This window comes from Gopherus evgoodei, chromosome 17 (genome assembly GCF_007399415.2).
Source record: "Gopherus evgoodei ecotype Sinaloan lineage chromosome 17, rGopEvg1_v1.p, whole genome shotgun sequence".
Lineage (NCBI taxonomy): Eukaryota > Metazoa > Chordata > Testudines > Testudinidae > Gopherus > Gopherus evgoodei.
In genome coordinates this window covers 17,302,475-17,328,187 of record NC_044338.1, presented here as the reverse complement: position 1 = coordinate 17,328,187, position 25,713 = coordinate 17,302,475, and the positions used below count along the sequence as shown (strand labels likewise).

General features: G+C 44.8%; 1 protein-coding gene across 4 annotated transcripts in view; it reads right to left on the bottom strand.

Annotated features, from left to right (window-relative positions):
• The window catches only part of ATP2A3 (ATPase sarcoplasmic/endoplasmic reticulum Ca2+ transporting 3), a 182,447-nt gene that overhangs the window by 65,192 nt on the left and 91,542 nt on the right, over positions 1-25,713 (bottom strand). For all 4 annotated transcript variants that reach the window (XM_030536837.1, XM_030536838.1, XM_030536834.1 and 1 more), the window contains 4 exons: positions 24,284-24,366; positions 13,026-13,130; positions 11,979-12,117; positions 421-501 (listed from right to left, as the gene is read on the bottom strand). In XM_030536837.1, the coding sequence (XP_030392697.1) occupies positions 421-501; positions 11,979-12,117; positions 13,026-13,067 (262 nt within the window). In that variant the 5' untranslated portion in view covers positions 13,068-13,130; positions 24,284-24,366. The remainder of the gene's footprint in view (positions 1-420; positions 502-11,978; positions 12,118-13,025; positions 13,131-24,283; positions 24,367-25,713) is intronic.

The window sequence follows — 25,713 nt, the reverse complement described above, 5'->3', positions numbered from 1 at the left end:
CCAACGCTGAACGCATTTGAAAACTCCACTCTTAATCCCTTGTCTTAAATTGTTCGATCTGTAAAAAGGGCCGATAATCGTGCTAACCAATCAGCCTCACAGGGACATGATACAGATTGGTTTGCCAAGTGTCTGGATTAGTTAGGTAACCCTTTGGAATGTGTTACAGAAGGGCTGGCCACCACAGATTCCCAAGACAGGTGTGAAAATGAAAACGTTAAGAGGAGAACCTAGCTTTTTCAGAACGCAGAATGTTTGATACAAATTTCACTGAAGGTTCTGTGGGTGTGAAGATTCTTAGAGCACCAAGCCCAACACAACCTACCTCCACCCCCACGTAGGGCTCATTCCAGTAGCAGTTGTTCGGTGCAAGATCGCCATACTCAGAGTAATAGCACAACCCCTCACCACTGCCCATACCTGTGAGAATCGACTGATCAACCCGTAACGTCGTGGATCTGATCTCGATGATCCGGATATCGGCTGGCACCTTGTCACCAACTAAGAGAGGGAAAGTAGAAGAGAAATGCCACACGTTAAAAGGGTTTGGTCTGATTCATGAACTAACCATGGGAACAAGCAAGAGGAAGGACAGACCTTGGACTCAGAAGAACTGTCTCAATTCCGAGCTCTGCCACAAACTTCAAAAAGCCAGTTAATCTCTCTGTGCCTCAGTTTCCAATCTTTAAAATGAGGATAACATTACTTCCTGTTTCTCTATTTAGATCATAAGCTTTCAGGGCAGGGACCATCTCTTACTACGTGTATATGCAGCAACTGGCACACTGGGGCCACAATCTTAAGGCTTGTAGACAAATTTCCCCAACTGTAACACAAACAACAGCTGCCTGTTAATTCCTTCTTTCCAAAGCTAAAGCCTGGCTCTGAAGTTTACAACTTCTGGTTTCCTAAAAGATAAAAAGATGCAATTAGTTACAAACCACCGTTGGTACACTAATGAGGCCTCCACTGAAGCTGGCATTTAGTTTTTTATATTTATATCGATGTGTGTGTGTGTGTGTGTGTGTGTGTGTGTGTGTGTGTGTGTGTGTGTGTGTGTGTGTGTGTGTGTGTGTGTGTGTACACACACACACTCTCTCTCTCTCTCTAGGCAGCAGCAGAGGCTGACAAGAGGCAGCTGATGGTTTAGCAAGTTCTTTCTCCATCTTCTCCCTATCTCCCTTCAGATCTACAGGATATTGCAACTGTCTTCGCCATGTGCAAAGTTGAGTTTGAATATGGAGAGACACAGCGGGTGGGATACAGGACAAGACCTGGAGAATTCACCAGGGACTGTGTGGATGAGTGAGTCCCACAGCATATTTTGGGGGAAAGGAAGAGAGAACTCCACTCCCTCACCCAAGTGTAATTAACTCTTTCTATCCCAAATAAGTTTCCTTACTACACTATTGGGTAAGACAGAATTCTGACACCAGCTCTTCTTATCCAGTGTGCTTGTGGGGAAGAGCAGAAGCCGGAGTACCTGAAATTGGAGTGAGTTAGTACAGTTATGAAGCCTTTTCCAGGAGCCAACAGTTTGGGCTGGAGAAAGACAACCAAGAAGCTGTGGTGTGAGTGAGTCTCTTCAGAAAAACACAACATCCTAGAATCTCTCACCACACAGCACTCCCATGGCTGTGACTGGAGCGCCTGAGCTCTCAAAGAAGCTGCTGGCAGGGCATTTTCCATAAAGGGTCCTTGTCTCTGTAGCAGGCTCCCTGGCCTAGCTTTGCCAGAGACAGGATTTATGCTCCAAGATCAGTCATTTCTCCTTGGGCTGTTGATAAGGGGGTTGGTGGATGGTTATCAATTATTATTGGCTACTCCTTGATTATTTGTATTATTGCACCACCCAAGAGCATTAGTCATGGACCAGGACCCCCTTGTGCTGTACGAACTCCTTGTGGGCGATTGGTTTTTGAGATACCTGGGTTGGGCTATCAGTATTACATTTGGAGGATGATCTTCATTTTTGTACTTGTAATGCATAAAATAGCACTTAGTGCAACAGGCAGGTAATCTGCAAATCTAAATCTGCTCTGTGTACACGGTTTCAATCACTGAAGTTGAAACATCTGTATGCTCTCCATGACAGTTACCAAGTTAAATTAAATGCAACATGTTCTCTTCCCTTGCAACAACTAAAAATAACCCCATACTTAAAACAAGCCATCAAAATGCTAAGCTACCCTGGACTGCCATGAGAAACCAAGTAAAAAACAGTCTTCACCCTGTAAATGTTTTATGACATCAGAATAGGACTGAAAGTCATTAAGAGAACACTGAAAGGCTTTTGGTGACCAGTGGAAAAAAGAGGTTCAGAGGAACCAGGAGAAGGGGGGCTCTCTGTCTCTAATGGATGAATGTCCACATCAAAGATAAACCACCACCAACAGTCCTCTGTTAAATCTCTCAGCAAAGGCACCAATGACTGAATGGGCCATAGACGCCAAAATCCCCCTCTTAACTCTTGAGATCCCATACATAGTGATACAAATAATCCAGGTACTCCTATGGCCTTCATTAACACAGTACATGAGCCCCACACAAACATATTTATCCTCCGGACCCTTGGGAGGGAAAGCATTACCACCTGTTTTACAAATGGTGAGATTAAATGACTTCCCAAAGGTCACAAAGCAGGTCTGTGGCAGAGTCAAGAATATCAGTCCATTTCCTTAGCCATACAACCACACTCTTGGCTATAGAAAACTGATTGATGAACATGAATGTTCCTTTGGCACAGCTCCTAACAAAAGTCTTGGAGATAAGAGTGGCCTGGTCACCAGTTGTTTTAAACAGAAAATGACTAATCTGGTATAATACACACTTATAATAAATTCTCAGACAGGAGTGTAGGCCAGGATGGGAGGAAAGAACCACTCCCTGGCCTGGAATTCACTGAAGTGTATTCCTGGGCAGTGGCTGTAAAATGCAGATAGTTCAGGAGTCAACAGAAGTAACTGTCTGCAGGAGGAAGAGGTAATCAATATCCCAAATGGAGATGCACCAAACCTGATACCACTGGCCTCCTGCCACCTTCCCAGCTGTTTCAGGGCTAAGGGCCTGATCTAATGCAGACTGAAATCAATGGGAGTCTTTTCCACTGACCTGAATGGGCATTGAATCAAGACCTATTGGGTGAATGCCAGATGATGTACTATACACTGTTTAGTCAAGGCCTTTGGGGTGAATCTCTAAAGTTGAAGATTTATTTGGGGTAAGTCCCCCATGTGCGGCTTCTTACCAGCCCTCTTGTGTTGACACCCTGGCTGGGATACCTTAGGAGAATGGGTTCTGTCACAAGGTTTTGAGCTATTTCTGCTGCAAACATGTGCACAACATCTCTGACGGTATGTTGGCTTTTCTACTTTTGGTCCCTGGTGGAATCCAGAGGTATAAGGGACTGAAAAAGCCAGTAGTCTGGCTCTCTGTGGGTCCTGAACAGCAGGGCGAAGAGGTGGCAAAGGCAGCATCCTCTATGTGTATGCAGTTACTATAAGAAAGAGAATGTATGACAGTTGCATGATGGAGCCAACAAATTTCTGTTTTCTGAATGTCTGATCCCCTAATGCCAGTTTCACTCCCCGTGGGGATGTTCAAAGGAAGAATGAGCATTAGTAGCAAAAGAAAATCTCCAAACTAAGAGGAACTCCCACTAGCCGTGGTGCTAGTCATGTGAAGGTGGCACAAGGGGACTTCTGATAGCCGATTCATTCACAGTCAGCTGCTAGGAGTTCCGCAGCCCTTCTGGACCCTTACACAAAAATTACCTATTTCCATACTCATGTACCTGATTCATCTCGAGATAACCACCCTCCAAAAATCTTGTCGCTTGTCTACCTACCGTTTTTGTGCTACGTCTATATTGGTTTAGAAACTGATGTCATCAAAACAGTGCTACCATCTAGTGTGGCCATGGTTATATCTGTATAAAGTTGTTGTATACCTGTACAGCTTATTCCCCTAAACGTATAGGAATAAGCTATCCCAGAAGAAGCACCTTTATACAGGTATAACTGCCCCCACATAGAGGAATTTGTACTGCTTTAATTATAATTCATATTAAAATCTCTCCCTACCTGAAAAGCTTTACATTGGTATAAAAACTATGTATAGATCAGGCCTTTGATGTCAGTTACACTTACAGACTTTTAAAACAGAAAAAAAAAAATCCACCCAAGTTTGTTGCAAAGTGCCAGCCAAAAGGAAGGATGTAGTACATGATAAAACACCCAGTGCAAGGGGACAGAAGATAAAGTGTGTGGTCCTACTTTAAAAATGGTCCTTCCTACATCCTCTTAAGCTGCTTTTCCTGCTGCATCCCTCTCTTCCAGCCCCTCAGTGTGTAATTTACTCCATTTGACTCCTTTATCATCTGGACAACGCAGTGATTAGTTTCTTCAGGAAATACTGAGGTAGATAAAGTCCTTGGTCACAAGTAAGTAACCCCACATTACACAACAACTGACCCTTGGCCTCCTACATTTATTTAAGCACTAGACATTCAAGTGGAGCAGGAGCACTGATAAAAATCTCTCCAGACCTTCAGCTAGGGTAGATTACTGTGATCCTGGTCCTCTCATTCTGGAACCCTGTACACAGAGTATACCTTCCAGGGAGGGGACCTTCATGCTCCTTGCCTCTATGTATTTCCTAATGACCAGGCAGCACCACAGCTATTTCTGTATCCCTGAATCAAAGAATGCAAGATAATGAGAACTGAAACCCCCCTTGGCAAGAGATTTTATTCACACACATACAGCATCCATATAGATGGACCATTTTTAAGATATTCCAAAGTGCTCTTCTCCCCTTACCTGAAAGGGCCATCTATTTGTGAGATGCAAAAAGCGACAGAGTTCTGTGGCACCTTATAGACTAACAGAAGTATTGGAGCATGAGCTTTCATGGGTGAATAGTCACTTTGTCAGATCCAGACTAACAGGCCTACCCCTCTGATATTTGTGAGATGTAATCTATTGCCATCTGTGGGGACTAAAATTTATTAGCAGGATCTGAAGAGAACAGGTACATCTATACTATGGTGATAGATCCCAGAGAGCAGGGGTCAGAGCTTATAGCACGAGCCTCAGGGCTGACCTTGCTGGACTCGCTGGGTGAGAACTGAATTAGCTTCACAAAGACAGGATCAGCCTCTAGCCTGCACTGCAACCTGCCTAGTGAGTTTTTTCCACTGGGTTGGTAATAGTTAAGGCTCATTCAGATGAGAGATTTATAACTAGCTTATTTATTTAAACACATAAACTTTCTTCTCCCTGTGCTAGCAAGGGGCTGTTTTGCTTCCAGGCATCAACTGCCCTTAGCTACTAAATAGAAGCTAATCATTACTAAATCAAAGGCTGCAAGTTTCCACTGCGGTGAAGGCCAAAGGAAAAAAAGTTTGCCTGAAGCCAATGAACGGACGTGGCTCGGGCACAAGAAAATGGGAACATAATGGACAGGAACAAGAAAAATGGGAACAACATTGGCATCAAGTGGTCAGAATTGGTTAGTAAATCTCACAAGGGACATTGCCTCTCTCTGCAGTGCTCAGCAAAAAGTCCTGTGGTCAGGGCTGGCTCAAGCCAATCTTTGATTTTGTACTTCAGCAGCTCCTAGAAACTCCAGCTGAGAGACCGGGGTCACACTGTGGTAGGTACTTACGTAAACATAGTAGACAGTAGGTACTGATTTTAGTGGGACTTGTAGAATAAGGTATTACTCAGCATGAACAACAGTAGCAGGATGAGGATCATTATCAATAGCATGGGCAATGAATCGCCTTATCAAATATGTTGCCAGTTATCACTTTGCTGTTGTTATAAGGTAGTTATATGGCCCTAATCACCACAGCACCTGAAGATCTTACAATTTTTAATGTATTTATTCCCTGTAATGCCATGATCCTCACTTTACAGATGGGGAACTGAACCACAGAGAGACTAAGTGACTTGCCCATGGTCACACAGGAAGTCTGTGGTGGAGCAGGGATTTGAACTCTGACCTCCTAGGCTAGTGCCCTAACCACAAGGACATCCTGGCTCTCTGCACCAGTATTCATGTTAATTTCTAACATGAACTTTAACACCCCTCTCCTCTCCCACCCCCAAAAGAGACAGGCGATCTACCATATTTAGACAGCCTGGGAGAGAAGAGCTGAGGCCAGCTTTAAGAAATCTGCTACGAAGGCAAACCAAAATGCCATATTTAATGCTATTTAAACTGTTCTTCATTTTACCCACCAAGCAATAATTTTAATGATTTTAAACCCTTCACTAAGCTATTTCACCCCTTTTCTCAGGTTGCAATTTGCTCTCTCGTATGCTCCTGGATCAGCTAACTCTCACCAGTGAGTTGGGGAGGCAGAGCCCAGGCTGCTCCCATTTCCCCACCCACAGGGCTGCAGAACAGGGAGTTTCTGGCACATTGCCCCTGCTCTACCTGCTGTTATTGGAGTCACAATCCAAAAGGGGAAATCAGGGGGTGCTGACCTCCTCCCCATTCCCCCATGAGCCAAGGAAGGGCTGTGACAACGGCTCATCATGATGAGCTGATAGTTACAGTTTAATGTTCCACAATCATGGCAAAAATGAGAGTGAGAGAGAGACTGAGGGCGCGCTCATTCTAAGTTATCAAAGCATTGTTTTCCATTTTAAAATTGACAGTCGTTCCATCATCAATTTGGGGTTTTTCTCCCTTGGTAGATCCCAAGCTTTGAAAAAACAACAAATAATCTTTTAAAAAATGAAGTCAATTAATTACACACTGTTTGCATTAATCTCAGTCTTCCAACCTCCCACTCATCTGTCCTCCATACATTACACCCAACCTCTCTCTTTCTGAGACACACACACAAACACACACACGGTTATTCACTCAGAGACAGAACCACCACACACACACACACACACACAGTTACTCACTCAGGGATAGAATCACCTCATTAACAGGGCATGCAGATGCCTGGAAAACTTAGCCAAAGCCAATGGAATTCACTACTGCAGGAGATCAGAGCATTAAATATGGTGGCATGGATTAGGATCAAAAGCAGAATGCAGTTTTACTTGCTAAATTGGGGTAATCAAATATCACCTTTCAGGCCATCAGTTAATTGCAACAGGGATCAAGAAAGAATCTCTCTCTCACACATACCATTCCCCCTTCCCCCATATCATAGCACAGCACTGAATAACTGGTCAGGTAACTATGGTTTTCACTTTCCCCTCCTCAACCATCACACAGATGCCATTGCCAATGGAAAAAATACTGGAGTTTGGTCCTAGGTAGCATATACATATGCTCCCCTTTAGGTGTGCAAATGTGTCAGCTACCAGCGTTTACAGGCGTGTGTCATTTTACATAGCAGTGTCAATCATGCCCCCTCAGGCCCTAAAGTTATCTGAGCTGGTGCTCATGCTAGATTCACACACTCTTGTATTTGCAATCTAGGTATTATAATTTGCTAAGTCTGTCTCAGTTAAATAATGAATCCCCAGACAATGGCTCAGCTGTTTCTCTACTACTTTTGTTTTAATTACACCATCAACATCAAACAAAAAAATTAAAAAATCAGCAGTTCATATGCATGCAATAATTCGGGGGGCAGGGAGGCTGGAGGAGGCATCATGATGGTGTTTAACTAACTGCCCTACATAGTTAGAGGGAGAGGGAGTTGCTAGCAGGCTGAAAGGCTGATGAAAGGCAGGCAGGGACAGGGAGTTTAGGGCCAGGGCCGGGACGTGCATTCAGCCGGCCTAGGCAATCACCTAAGGCGCCAGGATTATTGGTGGGCGGAATTTTGCTGGAGGGGGCGGCAGGCGGCTCCGGTGGAGCTGCCGCAGTCTTGCCTGTGGGCGGATGGTTGGTGGACCACCCGCAGGCACGACTGCGGCAGCTCCACCAGAGCCGCGGGAGTAGCCGACTGTCCACAGGCACGACTGCAGCAGCTCCACCGGAGCCGCAGGACCAGCGTGCGGGGCAGCGAAATTGCCGTGCACCTAGGGCGCTAAAACCCCTAGCGCCGGTCCTGTTTAGGGCAGTAATAAAACAATAATCTGTATTGCAGTAGCAGCTACAAGGTCCCAGTTCGGGATCAGGGCGCCATTGTGCCAGGCACATAAACAAGCATAATACAAAAGATCTCCTTGTCCAAAGAGTTGACAGCCCAATGGACGCTGATTTAATTTCTCTTTGTTGTTTATTTCAAGTTCTCTTTCTGAAATTCTTGTTCAAGAAAAAGCAGCTTAATTCTTTTTATTCCAGTGAAGGGGTGGGTCTGTGCTCCTCCTGGGGGCAAAGGAGGAGACAGATAGAGACAGGGCCCAAGCTGAGCAGCTGCCCACTTTCAGCACCAAGTACTTTAATGACTTCTGACTGCTCAAGTCAGCATTCTCCTAAAATCCCACAGAGACAGCCAGACCACACGGCTCGAGAGCCTAACGGGGCAGGCCTGGCCGAGACATTTTCCCCTGGTGGAAAAATCCTTGAGCTGTTTGGCCTGCAACAGCTGCATTTTATAATTTGTTCTTTTCGAGGAAGACACGAGCCTCCCTTTTCCAGAGAGCATCTTGGCCAGCCAATCCCCATGGGCTCACTTTGCCCACACAGAAAGGGAGCTTTGTGGAGCTGAAAAACTGCCCTGACCTGTTTTTCCCAAAGGACCGCCCCAGAAAACCAGATTGGATGAGCAGAGCCTAGAATGAGGAACCCTTTACCCATTGCTCACATCCCTGATGCCCTGTTCTCTCCCTCCCACACAGAGAATACAGAGGAGACCGCCCGAACACCATCTAGACAACAGTCTATGTCTTCAGACCTAGCAGAATCAGACATCACCTTGCATGTGACCAAATCGGAGTTCTTTATTCATACACAGTTCAAAGACAGTTTGTGCTAACCTCACGCCAGAGCCCCAGCTGGCGTTCATCGATGTAGCTGCACTCTGGAGTTATGCCATTTTACACCAGCTGAGGGGCTGGCCCGTGATCATCTCCTTTATCCTCTGCGCATTATTTTTAGATATATCTATCTTCCAGATGAAGTGCAACAGGAAGACTTAACAAAGAATTGGATTAGTGCACAAGGAACAGCAGCGTTTTTCCACTAGCAAGTCCACAAAGTCGAGAAGAGCAGATGAATCTGAGGGATTTGGAGGTTTACAGTGGGTTTAAAAAAAAATCTTTGCTGGCTAACTGAAATGTGCCATTTTGGGGAGCGGTGTGGTTTAGCAAACCCTGTACTTTAATCAATATAAAGAATACCATAGCGAGTCTGAAGAACAAATGCTATTTATTTAATCCTCCAACAGAGCCTTCAATATTGAAGGGTAAAGAACACAATTCTACAATGAGTCCTGTAGGACTAGATTCTGGCTGGTTCTGCTCAAAGGAGTAGGGGACAGGAAGGATTAAAGGACTGGACTGAGATCCAAAAAACCTGGGTTGTATCCCTGCCTCTGCCACATACTGGCTGTGTGACCCTTGGGTCTCTCTGTGCCTCAGTTTCTGCATCCATAGAATGCGGACAGTACAAGGGACACAGTGAGGATGAACTCACTGATCTCTGTGATGTCCCTGAAAGTCAAATATATAGATCACTCAATGCAGTTGGAATATAGCTACAAATAAGAGGAGGGACAGGAGGATAAGCCATAGGATGAAGTACACGAATGCAGATGGAGGCTACCCAAACCCAGATCCAAGAGCACAAGTCTCCCTAGTGCTCGCAAGCCAACGCTTTCTCCTCAGCCTCTCTCGCCCCTGCACTACTTGTCTTCCATGAATAACAAACCAAAATTACCAAGGATTCCAGCCCACACAGACAGAACAAATAATATTTCCCAAGACATTAAAAACCCAGCTCATGTAAATGTTACACTTGCATTGTCTGCACATTTGTAAGAAGGTACTGAGAGGTGCTGTGGGCTGGTCTTTCCTCTCAGCGTTGTTGGGCGGCAGGTGTGAACATAAGAACAGCTATACTGGGTCAGACCAAAGGTCCATCTAGCCCAGTATCCTGTCTTCTGACAGTGGCCAATGCCAGGTGCCCCAGAGGGAATGAACAGAACAGGTGATCATCAAGTGATCCATCCCCTGTCGCCCATTCCCAGCTTCTGGCAAACAGAGGTTAGGGATAGCATCCCTGCCCATCCGGGCTAATAGCCATTGATGGACCTATCCTCCATGAACATATCTAGTTCTTTTTTGAACCCTGTTTTAGTCTTGGCCTTCACAACATCCACTGGCAAAGAATTCCACAGGCTGACTGTACTGTGTGGAAAAAATACTTCCTTTTATTTGTTTTAAATCTGTTGCCTATTAATTTCATTCGGTGACCCCTAGTTCTTGTGTTATGAGAAGGAATAAATAACACTTCCTTATTTACTTTCTCCACACCAGCCTGGATTTTATAGACCTCTATCATATCCCCCCTTCATCATCTCTTTTCCAAGCTGAAAAGTACCAGTCTTATTAATCTCTCCTCATATGGAAGCTGTTTCATACTCCAAATAATTTCTGTTGCCCCTCCCTGTAGCTTTTCCAATTCCGATGCATCTTTTTTGAGATGAGGTGACCATATCTGCACGCAGTATTCAAGATGTGGGTGTACCATGGATTTATATAGAGGCAATATGATATTTTCTGTCTTATTATCTAACCGTTTCTTAATGGTTCTCAACATGCTGTCTGCTTTTTGAACTGCTGCTGCATGTTGAGTGGATGTTTTCAGAGAACTATCCGCAATGATGCCAAGATCTCTTTCTTGAGTGGTAACAGCTAATTTAGATTACATTTTATATGTATAGTTGGGATTATGTTTTCCAATGTGCATTACTTTGCATTTATCAACACTGAATTTCATCTGCCATTCTGTTGCCCAGTCTCACAGTTTTGTGAGAGTCCTTCGTAACTCTTCACAGTTTTCCTGGAACTTAACTATCTTGAGTAGTTTTGTATCTGCAAATTTTGCCACCTCACTGTTTACCCCTTTTTCCAGAACATTTCTGAATATGTTGAATAGGACAGGGCCCAGTATAGACCCCTGGGGGACACCACTATTTACCCCTCTCCATTCCGAAAACTGACCATTTATTCCTACCCTTTGTTTCTTATCTTTTAACCAGTTAATAATCCACGAGAGGACCTTTCCTCTTATCGCATGACAGCTTATGTTCTTTTGGATACGGGACTGGGAGTCAAGATACTTGGGTTCCACATTCCCTGACTTTGAACAAGTCACTTAACTTCTCTGTGTCCGGTTTCCCAATTGTAAAACAAGGATAATGATACTCATCTTCCCTTGAACAGAGCTCAGGGATCTAAAATCTAAGCATTATTACTCCAGATGCGGCTTCCCCAGAGCCACATGGAGAACAACTCTCACACTTTTGCTTCCTGGTGCAATGCCTCTGGGTCTGCAGCCTAAAGTCCTATTAGCACCTTTTGGTGCCACATAGCATTGCAAGCCCATGTGTAACTGGATGTCCACTATCACTCAGAGGTCTCTTCTTCATCTCTCCTTCCCAATCTTAGCATGCTTTGAATTTAGACAGACATGCAAAAATAAAAGCACACGAGGGCTTCATTTTCCACCCCAAGATGGCTACTGTTATCCCACAACCCTTAAGAGAGACCATTTTCTTTCATGGAAAGCCATGCAGACCAAAGCCTAACTTACTTCAGATGAGCAGAGTCAGCACAGTGCTGGATATTCAGTTTAAGGCAGCACACAATGCTGGAACAATTCCTGTTTCAGCTCACTATTCCGTGATAGGGCTGCTTCAAACAAAAGTTGCTCAAAATTAAAGAACCAGGGTGATGGTTGAGTTTCGCTGCATTTTCAGTTCAGTTCTAAACTAACTCAGGGTGGGGGTTAGTTTAGAACTAACCCATAGCCCAGCAGGATGTTTTCAAACCTATGCATACAGCCAAGGAGATGAGTGTGGGGGAGGGGAGGAAGAGAGATCATTGGCATACCTGCCACTTCCACAATATCCCCAGGAACAATATCTCGAGCCCGGATCCTCTGGACTCCGTTCCTGTCAGCACGGATCACTTTTCCCATTTCTGGCTCGTATTCCTTTAAGGCTTCGATAGCACTCTCCGCATTTCTCTCCTGTAAACACAGCGTGCAGCCGAGCTTCAGCCAGTTGTACAGTTTAGATGTGGGGGGGGGGGGAAGAGGAGCAGTTGTTGATAATCAGCCCTTCCCCTATTTAGCTGCCTAGACTGAGTTATGAACTAGTTGTGTGAACAAGGGACTGGGAGCCAGGAACTCCTGAATTCTAAGCTTGGCTTTGAAGTTGATTTGTCTTGTGGTACTGGGCAGGTCATTTAACCTTACTATGCCTCATTGTCCCCATGGCTAAAGGAAAACATGTTTACCTACGTCAGACGGGGAGAGGTAGTGAATGGCTTCAAAGCAGTATACGAAGTACTACATTTTGTGATGAGTCTTAGATGTGCCAGAGGCAAAGGAGCATGGAACCATCTGAGAGGAACTGGTAGAGTTGTTAATGGTTAGAACAATGGAGTCTCAGGATTTCTGATTTCTAGACTGAACTCTGCGATGGACTCACTCTGAGCCCATAGGAAAAAGTCATTGAACCCAGGCATGCCTCAGTTTCCCTGTGACATAGGGGTTAATGCTTGCCTAGAGCAACTACAGTCGTGGACCTTAGTGAGCGAGTGTTTGGAAAACGCTTTGAGGTTCTTGCATGGGAAGTGTTCTGAACATACAAAAGAGCATTAGTATTTTGGAACTACATCAAAATGGAGCACTCTCACTTGAGCTTGGCTAGCTCGAAAAAGAGTAAATTGGATTGTAGGGAGCTCGAGTTAACGCTGCAGTGCAAACCTAGCACATGGTTCCAACCCATGAGCTTCCATTTGTGCAGGTAAATAGCCAGGGCTTCATTCATGCAGGCTGCACAGTTCCAGGTGCCTGGCCAATAGTTTCACTGCCCCCAGACAAACCTCAGTGCTTGTAGGAATTAAAGAAGGGCGATAAAAGTGGTTACGTACCTGCCACACCCCCACAACAGCATTGGCTAGGAGAATCAGCATGATGACAACTGGCTCCACAAATGCAGTAGTGATCTCTTCACCTTCTTCAAACCAGGCCAGGATCTGCAGGGTGGCAAGACACAGTGGAACTAGGAACTGCTAGCTGTTTGGGGCATCACTCACACCACTGAAGCCAGAGGCAGTCCTTTCTTTGCCTTCCCTGGGCTTTGGATCAGGCCCTTCATCAGGGGTGTGAATGCAATTAATGTTAGATGCCTTGGTTCAGCAAGGTATCTGAGCATGTGCTTAGACTGAAAACACACGATTGTTTGCACTGCAGTCAATGTAATGGGACCACTCAGGTGCTTAAAAAGTTACGCTCCTGCCAAAGTAGCTTAACTGGATTAGGGTTTTATAGCCCTGAGGCACCCAGAGCTATGAATCAGATGACTAGGTGAGAAAAGCACAAGTGCTGGTGTGAAAAAAATCCCGCATGCCTATATTTTCACTCCCTTGAGCTGCTTGTCAAAGCATTTGTACGGCAAGATCACAACACTATAAAACATTCAAATGTCAGCTCATTCAAAGGCATGTATGTATCAGAGGTTCCCATTCCCATGTTGATCTTTTGGGAGGCACATCTGCAATTCCTCCTGTTAGAAACCAGTCCCACCTAGAACTGCTGAAGGACAATTAAAAGGCAAGCTGGTTTTCTTGCCCGCAGTCCTGAGGTGCACAGTCAGGTTTAAAACAAGCTGCCCAGGATTTGATCAACCGATGCGTGGCGTGATCACAGGTCATTTTCACGAGGCAATTACCAGCTGATATGGAATGCCATTATTACAAAATGACAAAGCAGAGAGGGCGGGAGATGGTCGGAGATTTGTCAGATGGTCGCTTATTCAAGTGGATTGGAAACCAGTTTGTTAGCTCACCAGCTCATGAACAGCTCACGTTATGCTTCACTGACCTATGTTTGGACTTGGAAGGAATCGATATTGTATGGGTTATTTTCAATGAATTCCAGCAGATCTGTTTATTTCCCCCCTAGATTCTCTCTTTATCCACTTAAGGTTTTGCATTAGCAGAAAATAAGATAAAGGCAATAAAAGCTTCTTATTCAAAATGTTATGACGGTGCAAGTTAGGATTCAGAAATAGCAGCATATCAAAGTTTTATTTTACATGAGATTTCTCACATGAGAAAAATAGAACTGACAACAACAATGTACACCATGGCCTTGATCCAGAGCCCACTGAAGTTGATGGCAAGACTCCTTTTAACTTCAGCCTAAGCCAGGGTTGCTTAAGTCACCAAGTATTTACCAAATACAACATAATAATTTTTTCTACATTTCCTCTCTGTATTCTGGATTACAGCTATGGAACTTCTTCCCCCCATTTGGGTTTTGAAGAGAGAGAAATCAAGGAACCTTGATATATACTGATTAAAATCTGTTCCTTCCACATCTATGCATAACCTGCCCCCTCTCCTCGTCTCAGCCACTAAATAACTCTGGGGCATGACTCTGGGCTCTGCTGTTATGTGCAAACCATTAAACCAATTAACAAGGTAGCTGGGGATGTAAGGCAACTGTCCGCTAAGGAAAGTGGAGCTGCATATGTAACATGGTCCTCATACTCATCGGAGCGGAGAATCTAATAAAGGGAGTCAGGTGAGTTCCATCAGAGAGTGGGAGAGAAGGGTCCCTAATAGGCATGGCACTTAAAGTCAGAGGCAGTTTAGGAGTCAGAACACGAGTTCACAGCTTGCCGACGGAGGTAGTACATCCAGATGTGTAACCATTTGTGTTTAACTAAACAAATGCCTGAGAATCAAGCACCTTTGAAAGCAGCAAAGAATCCTGTGGCACCTTATAGACTAACAGACGTTTTGGAGCATGAGCTTTCGTGGGTGAATACCCACTTCGTCAGATGTATGGTTTTCTTGCCAGCAATCCTGAGGTGCACAGTCAGGCTTAAAACACAGCTGCCCAGGATTTGATCAACCGTTGCGTGGTGTGACATGCATCTGAGGAAGTGGGTATTCACCCACGAAAGCTCATGCTCCAAAACGTCTGTTAGTCTATAAGGTGCCACAGGATTCTTTGCTGCTTTTACAGATCCAGACTAACACGGCTACCCCTCTGATACTAAGCACTTTTGAGAGCAGAGGGACACTGAATTAGTGATTATACCTCAAGGAAGTAACTGTGACATCCTAGTTATGTTTACAGAGTTCCCCTTCCAGTTACATTAGCCTCTCTCTCTCTCACACACACACCCACACAGCCTGTCACACACACCGTCACACACACACACACACCTCATTGTCTTGATTTTACAAAGGCCTGGAGTTTAGCTGACTGAAGCAAGGAAGATGAAGGCCAAAGCTGGAAGTGCAACTAAAGTCCCCAGCACTGCGTGCAGGTTTCACAGAAACTCTGTCATTCAAAATCCCAAACGTCAGGATTGGTTTTCAAGTACTGCACATCCGATTACCAGTTGGATGTGGTCACTGGCACGTGCACTTGCTGCCATCACACAGGCAGTCACAGGTACAAATCAGGCATGCAAATGGACATGCACTTTTGTGCCAACAATCCTTCTCAAAGTCAGGTCCTGAGACCCTATGACTGCTTTAGCTTTTCAGACATGCCACCTGGAGTCTTTACAGGAAAGTCCCTTATTCAGCAGCAAAACCAAATACGTGCAACAGAGCATGATACAGTTGCCTAACCTGCACATCATTCTCTTAACGCAGGCCCTAAATTGTCGTTTTCTGCATTCAAAGAAAGAACCACCATAAAAGAAAAAACAAACACACACCAAGGTCAATCACAAGAGCAGGTTTTCTAAAGCTCAGTTGCACCAAATCTAAATGTGGAGGCAAATCTGGCCTGACAACATGCCTTAAAGAGATAGCCACGTGTATTTTTCCACAGGGAAGAAGATATTATCCAGAGAGCATCTAAAAGGTCTGTGATATTAGTCATTTCTAGTGCGGCCAACACTGTAGTTTCTAGGCGCCACTGAAAGTATGTGACATCAGTGACACAGTACAGTACTAGGCACCACTAATATGTTGCGAATCAGTGCTATAATTTCTAAGGCTATGTCTAACTGGCAATTGAATGAAAGAACTTTTGTCTTTCAGAGGTGTTGGAACTCCCCCTCTCCCTGAACAACAAAAGTTTTGCCGTGACAAGTGCCAGTGTGAACAGCACTTTGTCAGCAGGAGCACTGTCCTGCTGACAACGCAAACAACCACTCATTGGGGTAGAAGTTTTTTGTCGGCAGGAGAGCTGACAAACAGCAGCTACACTGCGCGACATTTAGCAGCACGGCAGTGGTGACGCATCCGGCCTACTCTGCACTATGCATTTAAATCGAATTTAGCAGCGTTAAACCAATTTAACCCTGCACCCGTCCACACAACAAGGCCCTTTATATTGATATAAAGGGCTCTTTAAACTGGTTTCTGTACTCCTCCCCGACGAGAGGAGTAGTGCTGAAATCAGTATTGCCATGTCAGATTAAGGTTAGTGTGGCCGCAAATCGACGATATTGGCCTCTGGGCACCATATGCACCACTGTGACCGCTCTGGAAAGCAATCTGAACTCGGATGCACTGGCCAGGTAGACAGGAAAAGCCCCGTGAACTTTTGAATTTCATTTCCTGTTTGCCCAGCGTGGAGCGCTGATCAGCACGGGTGGCGACGCAGTCCCAAATCCAAAAAGAGCTCCAGCATGGACCGTACGCGAGATACTGGATCTGATCGCTGTATGAGGAGACAAATCAGTTCTATCAGAGCTCCGTTACAGAAGACTAAATGACAAAGCATTTGAAAAAATCTCCAGGCTATGATAGACAGAGGCCACAGCACAGTGCTGAGTGACAAGCGTAACAAAGCCAAAGAATCAAATGGACGCTCATGGAGGGAGGGAGGGGGTACTGAGGACTCCAGCTATCCCACAGTTCCCGCAGTCTCCGAAAAGCATTTGCATTCTTAGCTGAGCTCCCAGTGCCTAAAGGGTCAAAAACATTTTCCCGGGCGTTTCAGGGTATATGTCGTCAATTTACATCTTTCCCCCCCCCCACTCCCAAAAGAAAAGGGAAAAAAACGTTTCTCGCCTTTTTTCAATGTCACCCTATATCTACTACATGCTGCTGGTAGACGGGGTGCTGCAGTGCTGGACACCAGAATCCCCTTCCCGGTGGATAGCAGTCATATTGTACCATCTGCCATGGTCATTGTCAGCCCGTGAGTGCTCCTGGCTGGCCTTGGTGAGGTTGGCCGGGGGTTCCTGGGTAAAAATGGGAATGACTCCCGGTCATTCCTGGCAGATGGTACAGAACGGCTGGTAACAGTCCTCATCATAGCAACTGGAGGCTGAGCTCTATCAGCCTCCCCCTTTCATGTTTAAAGAAAAGATTCTGTACTGCCTGGACTATCATAGCAGCTGGAGGCTGCCTCCCCCTCATTTTATCTCACTAAAAAGTCAGTGTTTCTTATTCCTGCATTCTTTATTACTTCATCACACAAATGGAGGGACACTGCCACAGTAGCCCAGGAGGGTTAGGGCAGGAGGGAAGCAATGGGTAGGGTTGTTGCAGGGGTACCCCCTAGAATGCAGCTTATCATTTCAGCGCGATCTCTGGGGCTCTGACACAGAGCGGCTGTGCTCTCTGGTTTTCTAGTACACTTGCACCATATTCTAGGCAGGACTGACTCTATTTTTAGACAAAACATAAAGAAGGGAATGACCCGGGGAGTCATTTCCATTTTTGTCCATGCGCTCCCAGCCGACCTCAGCGAGGCCAGCCAGGAGCACCCATGACAGCAGCAGATGGTACAGAAGGACTGACAACCGTCATCTCATCACCAATTTACAATGGCATGGCAAACAGTGCAATAGGGATTGTAACCATCTGCTACCTTCCAAAGGCAAATGAATGCTGCTGTGTAGCACTGCAGTACCGCATCTCTCAACAGCATCCAGTACACATATGGTGACAGTGACAAAAGGCAAAACGGGCTCCATGGCTGCCATGCTGTGGCGTCTGCCAGGGCAATCCAGGGAAAAAGGGCGTGAAATGATTGTGTGCCGTTGCTTTCACGGAGGAAGGATTGAGTGACGACATTTACCCAGAATCACCCGTGACACTGTTTTTGCATTGGGATCTCAACCCAGAATTCCAATGGGTGGGGGAGACTGCGGGAACTATGGGATAGCTACGGGATAGCTACCCACAGTGCAACGCTCCGAAAAATCGATGCTAGCCTCGGTACATGGATGCACACCGCCGAATTAATGTGCTTAGTGTGGCCACGTGTACTCGACTTTATACAATCTGTTTTACAAAACCAGTTTATGTAAAATCGGCATAATCCCGTAGTGTAGACATACCCTCCATGTCGCTAAAAGCTGCGTAGTGTAGACACAGCCTAAGTGAGTCAGTAAGAGTGCCAGCATTCAGATTACTCCGTGTTGTATAGACCAACTGCTATACTAATGTATGGACTTTGTGCTGATTCACTATATATTTGTTCAGAACAACAACAGATGTGGGAGAGGTCACTGGGAGGACGGTTACACATTAGTAAAGCTTCAGGATGTGTAAACCGCCAGGGCGAGTTTGCATACATGCCTCAGTTACAGAGTACACTTTGCATCTGGCAAGAAGAGTTGCAAATGAATCAACATTCCACCCCGGCAAACAAACACAGGCTTTTAAGCTTTCCATTGAAAAATTAAATACGGGGAGGGGAAAGGGGGGAGAATGGAGAGAGAAGAGACTACTCTTAAAGATCTACCAGTCTTGCTGAGAAGAAAGGTGATAGGTAGAGTTAACAACCAACCAACTCTAAATCCTTCTCCCAAAACTCAAACCCAAACCAAATCCACACAGTGCTCCCATTTTTCATTTCTGTGCCAAAATTGCCCACACAAGCTGTTATGGGGGTGTTTCCAAGCTGTTCAGGAAGTACTAGAAATCTCACCACAAAACCTGTTGTCATAAGGCTGCCATCTCAATTTTGAACAAACAACATTTTGCACATTTACAGTGCCCTGCAGCACTTCACAATACCCTCACAGGAGGAGGGAAATTGCAGCAAAGAAGTGAAGCGACTTCCCAAGATCTCTCAGCAAGTCAGAGCAGAACCAGGAACAGTACCGGGGAGTTCTGGATTCTTGTGCCCTGATCTAACTGCTAAACCATGTAATCTGCTTGCATGCCCAAACAAGCTTGGGTGAGGTCAGATAAGCATGCCAAGCTTTTGGAGGATCACTTGTAGTGACAGCTGAAACCTCAACTTGAAAGGCATATGGCCCCACCATAGCTATGTCATTAAAGAAAATCTGTCATGATCCATAGACATCAAGCTACATTGTAGGTGCTCAGAATCAGTCTAAAATTTCTTTTCTCTAGCAGCAAGACGTTTCCTCATCTCTAAGGTGGAGATGATCTACATAGCCACCTTTCTAAAGTGATTTGGGATCTATGGATGAATAAGTACTCCATAATAGCTAAGAATAACAAAAGTCATTCATACATCCACTACAATCTACACTTCCACACTGAAATCCTCAAAAATAAGCACCATATTAAGGTATAGAGCAATTAAATACTACATTTTGGTATTGGTGTCAAATAAATTACACCCTACATTTTGAGGAGGCACATAGTTTAGTGGATAAGACAGAAGAGATGACCTAGGTTTTAGTCCTAGCTCTGCGACAGGTCACTTCCCTCATCTGTGCCAGTTTCTCCTCCCACCCTTTGATGTCTTGTCTATACAAGGTCTTCAGAACAGAGACCGTCTTACTGTGCATTTGTGCCACAATGGGACCCCAATAGCAGTCAGGGCTTCTTGGCTGATATCACAACATTTTCTGCAGTAGAGGTTTAAAGAGAAGATAAATTTATACATTCCAAATAGCATTAGACTCAACCATGCCATTAAATCCCTTCCCTAATAGGACAGAATTCACAACAGTGAGAAGGTGGAGTTTGCGTCAATATCTCAAATTCTCATTCACTCATGACTTTGGCATCAATAGGCTTTTTAAACAGAACAGGCTCGACTAAGCTAACAGCAGGTGTAAGAGCAACTCCTACACACAATGGCATAATGCTGAAATTCCAACTCAAGAATCTAGCTGGAGAAAAATAATGTAAAACACTGGATTTTTTAATTAAAAATGTAATGCCTCTGACTAGCATTAAAGTGACTTTGAGACACCCAGACATTAAACTGTCAAGAGAGGCTTTATTTCAAAGCAAGAGGGTCCAAACGAACAGATTTTGTAAACAATTTCAGGACTCCTCCTTCCTTGATACAGACAAGACGCATGGATTTGGTCCCTGCTGTCTAGATCGGAATGTTGATTAATGTGTGGAATTTTAAAATAAGCTTCACTTATATAAGAAGTTCCCTGTCTCACCTCCAATGACCCACACAACCTGTGAACAGACAGAGTTCCCACATCATCACACCACCAAGCATTGTTTAAAAATAAGCCTCACCCTCTTTCTTGCACTCTGCCTGTGTTCTTAACTACAGCCCTGCTGCAGGATTGTACTTGCCAACATAAAAAAGGGCATTTTCTTAGCCAGGCTTCACATCCCTCCCTCTAGAAGCCACTCAAGCCTTTTATGTACCAGAGCTGGAGCTCCATAGGCCCTTCTGATCCAGCTAGGCGGGAGAAACAGTAGACTAGCTCTGCATCTCTCCATGGGGACCCAAAGTCCAGCACTCAATGACTCTATTCATCTCTTTCCACTATGCCCAAGGTGCATCCCTAACAGTCTTTTTTGTCTCTCTCCCCTACAAAGCTCCATAATACCTGGAATCCCTCTCCATTCCCCCAGTCCTAAATCCTTTCACCCTCTCTTCCAAGCTCTTCAAGGAGAAACAGCCCACTTCCACCCCTTCATTCAACTTAAAAAGAGGTTCACACACAACATCATGAAAATGTCTGTTCACCAATAATATGAATAATACATGTTCTTTTAGGTATACAAGTAAAGCTTCAAAGATTTCCCATACTACTACTTTCCTACCCTTCCAAAAATGCAGTCCACTCGTCCTTATAGAGTCCTGAAGAGAAGAGAAGAGAAGAGAAGAGAAGAGAAGAGAAGAATGGAACAAGTCATTGAATCTTCTGCTAGGCAGAAGATCAAAAACAACCCTCCACTCTTTTTGTCCCATGCACGCTTGTCCTGGCACTAAAGATGTCTTCACTGCAGAGTTAACTCAAGTGATTGGCACCCAGGCCAGCTTAGCCCAGGTGTGAGCAGCCACACTATAAAGCCACATTTAAGTTAGTGAGGCCACAGTGGCTCTGTACTTCCCCCATGTGTCATGAGGACTTCTGGGGGTATGTCCCTTGGTTCTAGCACTTCAGTAAGCTGAGCCTCAATATGATTCTTTCCTAATGAATTGTGGGAGAACTTGTCTGTCCTTCTGGGCATACAGGGGGAACTGTGAGAAGGCACTGAAGGGCCATCACCACTCGACTTGTTTAGCCTCTCTCCCCACCGGTTACCAGCCAGAGTGAAAAGTAGCATTCAGGCTTTAGCCTATAATCCAGGATAGCCAGCTAGTCCAGGTTGAAAGCACCACCAAACTCAAGTCAGAAGTTTTTGCGTGGGACAGAAGTTTGGTTAGGGACAACCACCAAGTAAGAGCCCAAGTTAACTCTGCAGCGAAGACAGACTCTCCGTGGCTAATTGTACCCATTCTAGATAAAACGGTTTTCACGCAACTCACAAGCGAAGCTGAATTTAGTTTCTTACACAAGTCTTGCAGCAGAACATCACCTACTAAGCAACACCTGGGCTCAATGGGAGATGCTAAATACAATCTTATGATCTTTTCATGCAGTAACTTAGAACTTTTAGCAAGAAATAACGGGAAAATCTGTGTAGGCAACAGGATTATAGGTACTTTCTGTCTTAGCCTTGGAGTCTGCACACAAGGCTAATGGCCTGCAAAAGGAAGTTTTAATGGACAAGAGACCATTAAAAGATAACAATGAAGAGAAAAAGGTTGAGACTCGGTGGTTCAAAACTGAGATTGCCCAAATGACTTCAGGGGCAGGCACCTCACGCTCCAAATCAGCAAAGCACTTAAGCACATACTTACAGTGACAATATGCTTAAATGCATTGCTAAACTGGGACTTTAGAGAATGCAGAACCTCTGCAGCTGTCACAAAAAAACTACCACATCTATTCATGTCATGTGTCTCTCTTTGCATATTAACCTTCCTTTGGTTGCAGCTTTGCCTACTGCTTTAAACACACATCCTGTCCTCCTTTACTCTTGTTCAACACCTATTCAGAAACATGCTGGTACATTAATTCTACATTCACGTGGTTAAATAAATGTACTGATTTGCCTGCCATTCTCACTCAGAGCAGCTCATATTCTTGGATCTGCCAATATGAAGGGCTTGAACGTCCAGTGGTGGGGGGGGGCGGGGAGAGACGAGACAGGAGGAGGATAGGACAACAAGCTTAACTTAAGTGCTGAGCAACTCAAAAGACTTTCTGCTGTGGCTCCTCCAGCACATGGATTTTAACACTCCTGTTAAAATTCCTACTGATTATAGATCTTTTGTGCGGTAGTCACACTTTATAATGGTATTTCCTGAATTCCATGCAGTCGAGATTGTCGACTCTTTGGGTAGGCATGGCATTTTATTTTGCTTGTACAGCATCTAGCACAACGCAATTTCAAATTCAACTGGGGCTGACTTGATCACAGTGTACAAATACACACATGGGGAACAGAAATTTGATAATACAGGGCCCTTCAATCTAGCAGACAAAAGTAGAACGAGAGCCAATGGGTGCAAGTTGACTCTAGATACAGTCAACCTAAAAATGAGGCACAATTTTTAACAGTGAGGATAACGAACCACTGGAATGACTTATCAAAGGTTGTGGTGGATTCTCCATCACTGGACATTTTAAAATCAAGAGTGTTTTTTTCTAAAAGATATTCTTGAGTCCAACCACAGCTATCAGGACTTGAAGCAGGAATTATTTCAGGGAAGTTTATGCAGGAGGCCAGACCAGATGATCACAGTAGTCTGTTCTGGCCTTAAAATGAATGCCTCTATCACGATGAAGTGCTTTATCCAAGATTAGACAGCAGGTCAGTGGCTGAGCGGGACATATAGCCTGTGTCTCCTGACTCCCAATGCAGTGGCTTGTCCTCTAGACTGCACTGTCTCCCACTATACCACAGTACTGTGCTATTCTGCAGGAACTAGCTAGAGAGCCACAAGTACAGTAGACAGCGATACCACGCTAAATGAATGAGCTCGCAGTCTTCTAACGGGGCAGTTATCGAAATAGTTTGGAAGGAACTTATTACCGCACACCGTGAAACATTTGCAGCTGAACAGCTGTGGCTTTTTAGAAGTCTGACATGAATTTTCAGCATGAATTATCTGGATCAAAGGTTTAAATTTGCCAAATCATCACTAAAAACTCAGTGGGACAACCTGGTAATGGCCAAGTTTCAAGGTACCTAGGTACTGTAGAGTTTCTAATTTGGTGGATATTATTGGGATTGGCGTTGAACATATAACATGTGGCTCAGTTAGCGGCATTTATACCCCTGAGGTCTTTCTGCCCATTTCTAATAGAATTCAGTGTGAAATTTAAAGAACCCAGGAAATTTTGGGATAACATAAGTGGCTTGATCAATATTGCCTAATATCAAAGCTGTGTGCAAGCTATTGTCAGTTATCTGCACAGTCGCTGCACTGCTGGTATAACTGTTTTGTAAAGCACCTAGAGTCACTTAGCATCCCATATACCTGTTCTGATTAAAGTGCTATACTCTGTATAGACATACCTTCTTTTGGGATAAATTTTATCCCTTAAACTATGGTGGGTTTGGCACAGCAGACTTATATTGGGGTAGGAATCCTCTGCCCCCTAGCCATCTGAGTCACATGTCTGCTGCTGCAGCTCTGAGGTTGCAGTAGATCTTGCTGCTGCTGGTCCTTTGGTTCCAAAGAGAGCGCCTGACAGTCCCACCCCATACCTCCTTTCTGTTTTCTTTTCACTCACCCGCACAGACTTCCCCCAAGTCCTGTTTCCCTGATGCAGCATCAGTTCCACTACAGTCAGGACCTTTCCAAGTGCATAGAGGGGGTATCAACCAATACCTTTGCTTTTAGGGCACAGACAGTGCTGACTGATATTTATTTGGGAGCATCACACACAGAGAGAGGAGACAAGGATACTTACAAATGACACAACAGCAGCCAAGAGAAGAATGCGCACAAGGAGATCTTCAAACTGCTCCAGCACCAGCTCCCAGAGTGACTTTCCTAGCAAAATAAAACATGGAAGCACCATAAGCGCTACACAGGTGCTGAAAATGAACTTGGGAGAGCTCAAGCTACCACGCCTGCTTGAGTGCAAAGGTGCTGTACTCCGCTTTGAGGTTGGACATGCTTGAGTTAAAATTACTGGCATTACTAACTGTGGGCTTGACTGAAGAAAGCATCTCTATTCAGGGCCACACTTCAATATGCGCCTATGCCACAGTGAAGTCGCATGCCTAAAGTAAAGCATATGCCAAGTGCTGTCCTGAATCAGGACTCATATCATTGCCAGCTCAGCTCCAAAGGTGAGCGTGTGGCAGCCATACTGATGCCTGACCGGATCATGCTACGCTCCACCAGCATGAATTACAGCCCTTACCAGGGGCTGAGCGGAAGACAAATGGGGATGGAAGGAGACAGCCAAGAAACAAGGCAGTGTTTCCTGGTGGTGATCACAGATGGCTATTAGACAGAATGGCCCCGTGCACAGGGATATCACTAAAAACTGAGGAACCTGAAGTTTCCTTGGTTTAAAAGAAATGAGACACACATTTTGAAAAGCCCAAGGTTTTTCTTTTAGTGTAACTGAGTTCCCTCCTGCCGCTGCAGAGCTATGCATTGCTCTAACTTCTGGGGTAACAGAACTCACCTTTCAAGGGCCAACATGAAGGATTTTCACAGCCAAAATCTGACCTATCTAATCAACATCAGACATGGATCCTCCTCCAAACTAAGTTTGTTTGCATGTTTTGAACCAAAGAGACTAACCTTCAGCCCCCTTCCCTTCATTCATGTACTGTTGGAAACTGCACATGCTCGAATTACAGGATGTATAAATGCTGGTTAGTGCTAAAGACAACCATTCTTCTTACACTTAAAAGGATCGCACCACCCTGCTTCATAATCCCCAACAAATCAGTGTACAATAGATGCCTTTTTATCTGAGAGCCAACAGTCTAGCAGTCAGAGCAGGGAGCTACAATCTAGATCCTCAAAGGTATTTTAGAGTCTAACTCCCATTGAAACCAATGAGAGTGAGGCACCTAAATACTTTTGAAGATCTGTACCTGTCCTGCATTCTATTTCTGAATGTCTGACTCACAATGTGACACATGGGGAGTCCCTTAAACCTCTTGGGGGCTCAAGTTACTCACCTGCACAATGGATATAAGCTTATAATCTTTATGAAGTGCTTTGGGAACCACAGGTGACAGGTGCTATGTAAGTGTAAAGCACTATTTTTACAGTAGACATGCACAGGTCTAGCGTAGGATGCCCTGTAGGTCAGGATGCTCTGTATGTGCAAGAGCTACTTTTTAACATTTCCATAGAATGATCTTTTACCATAAT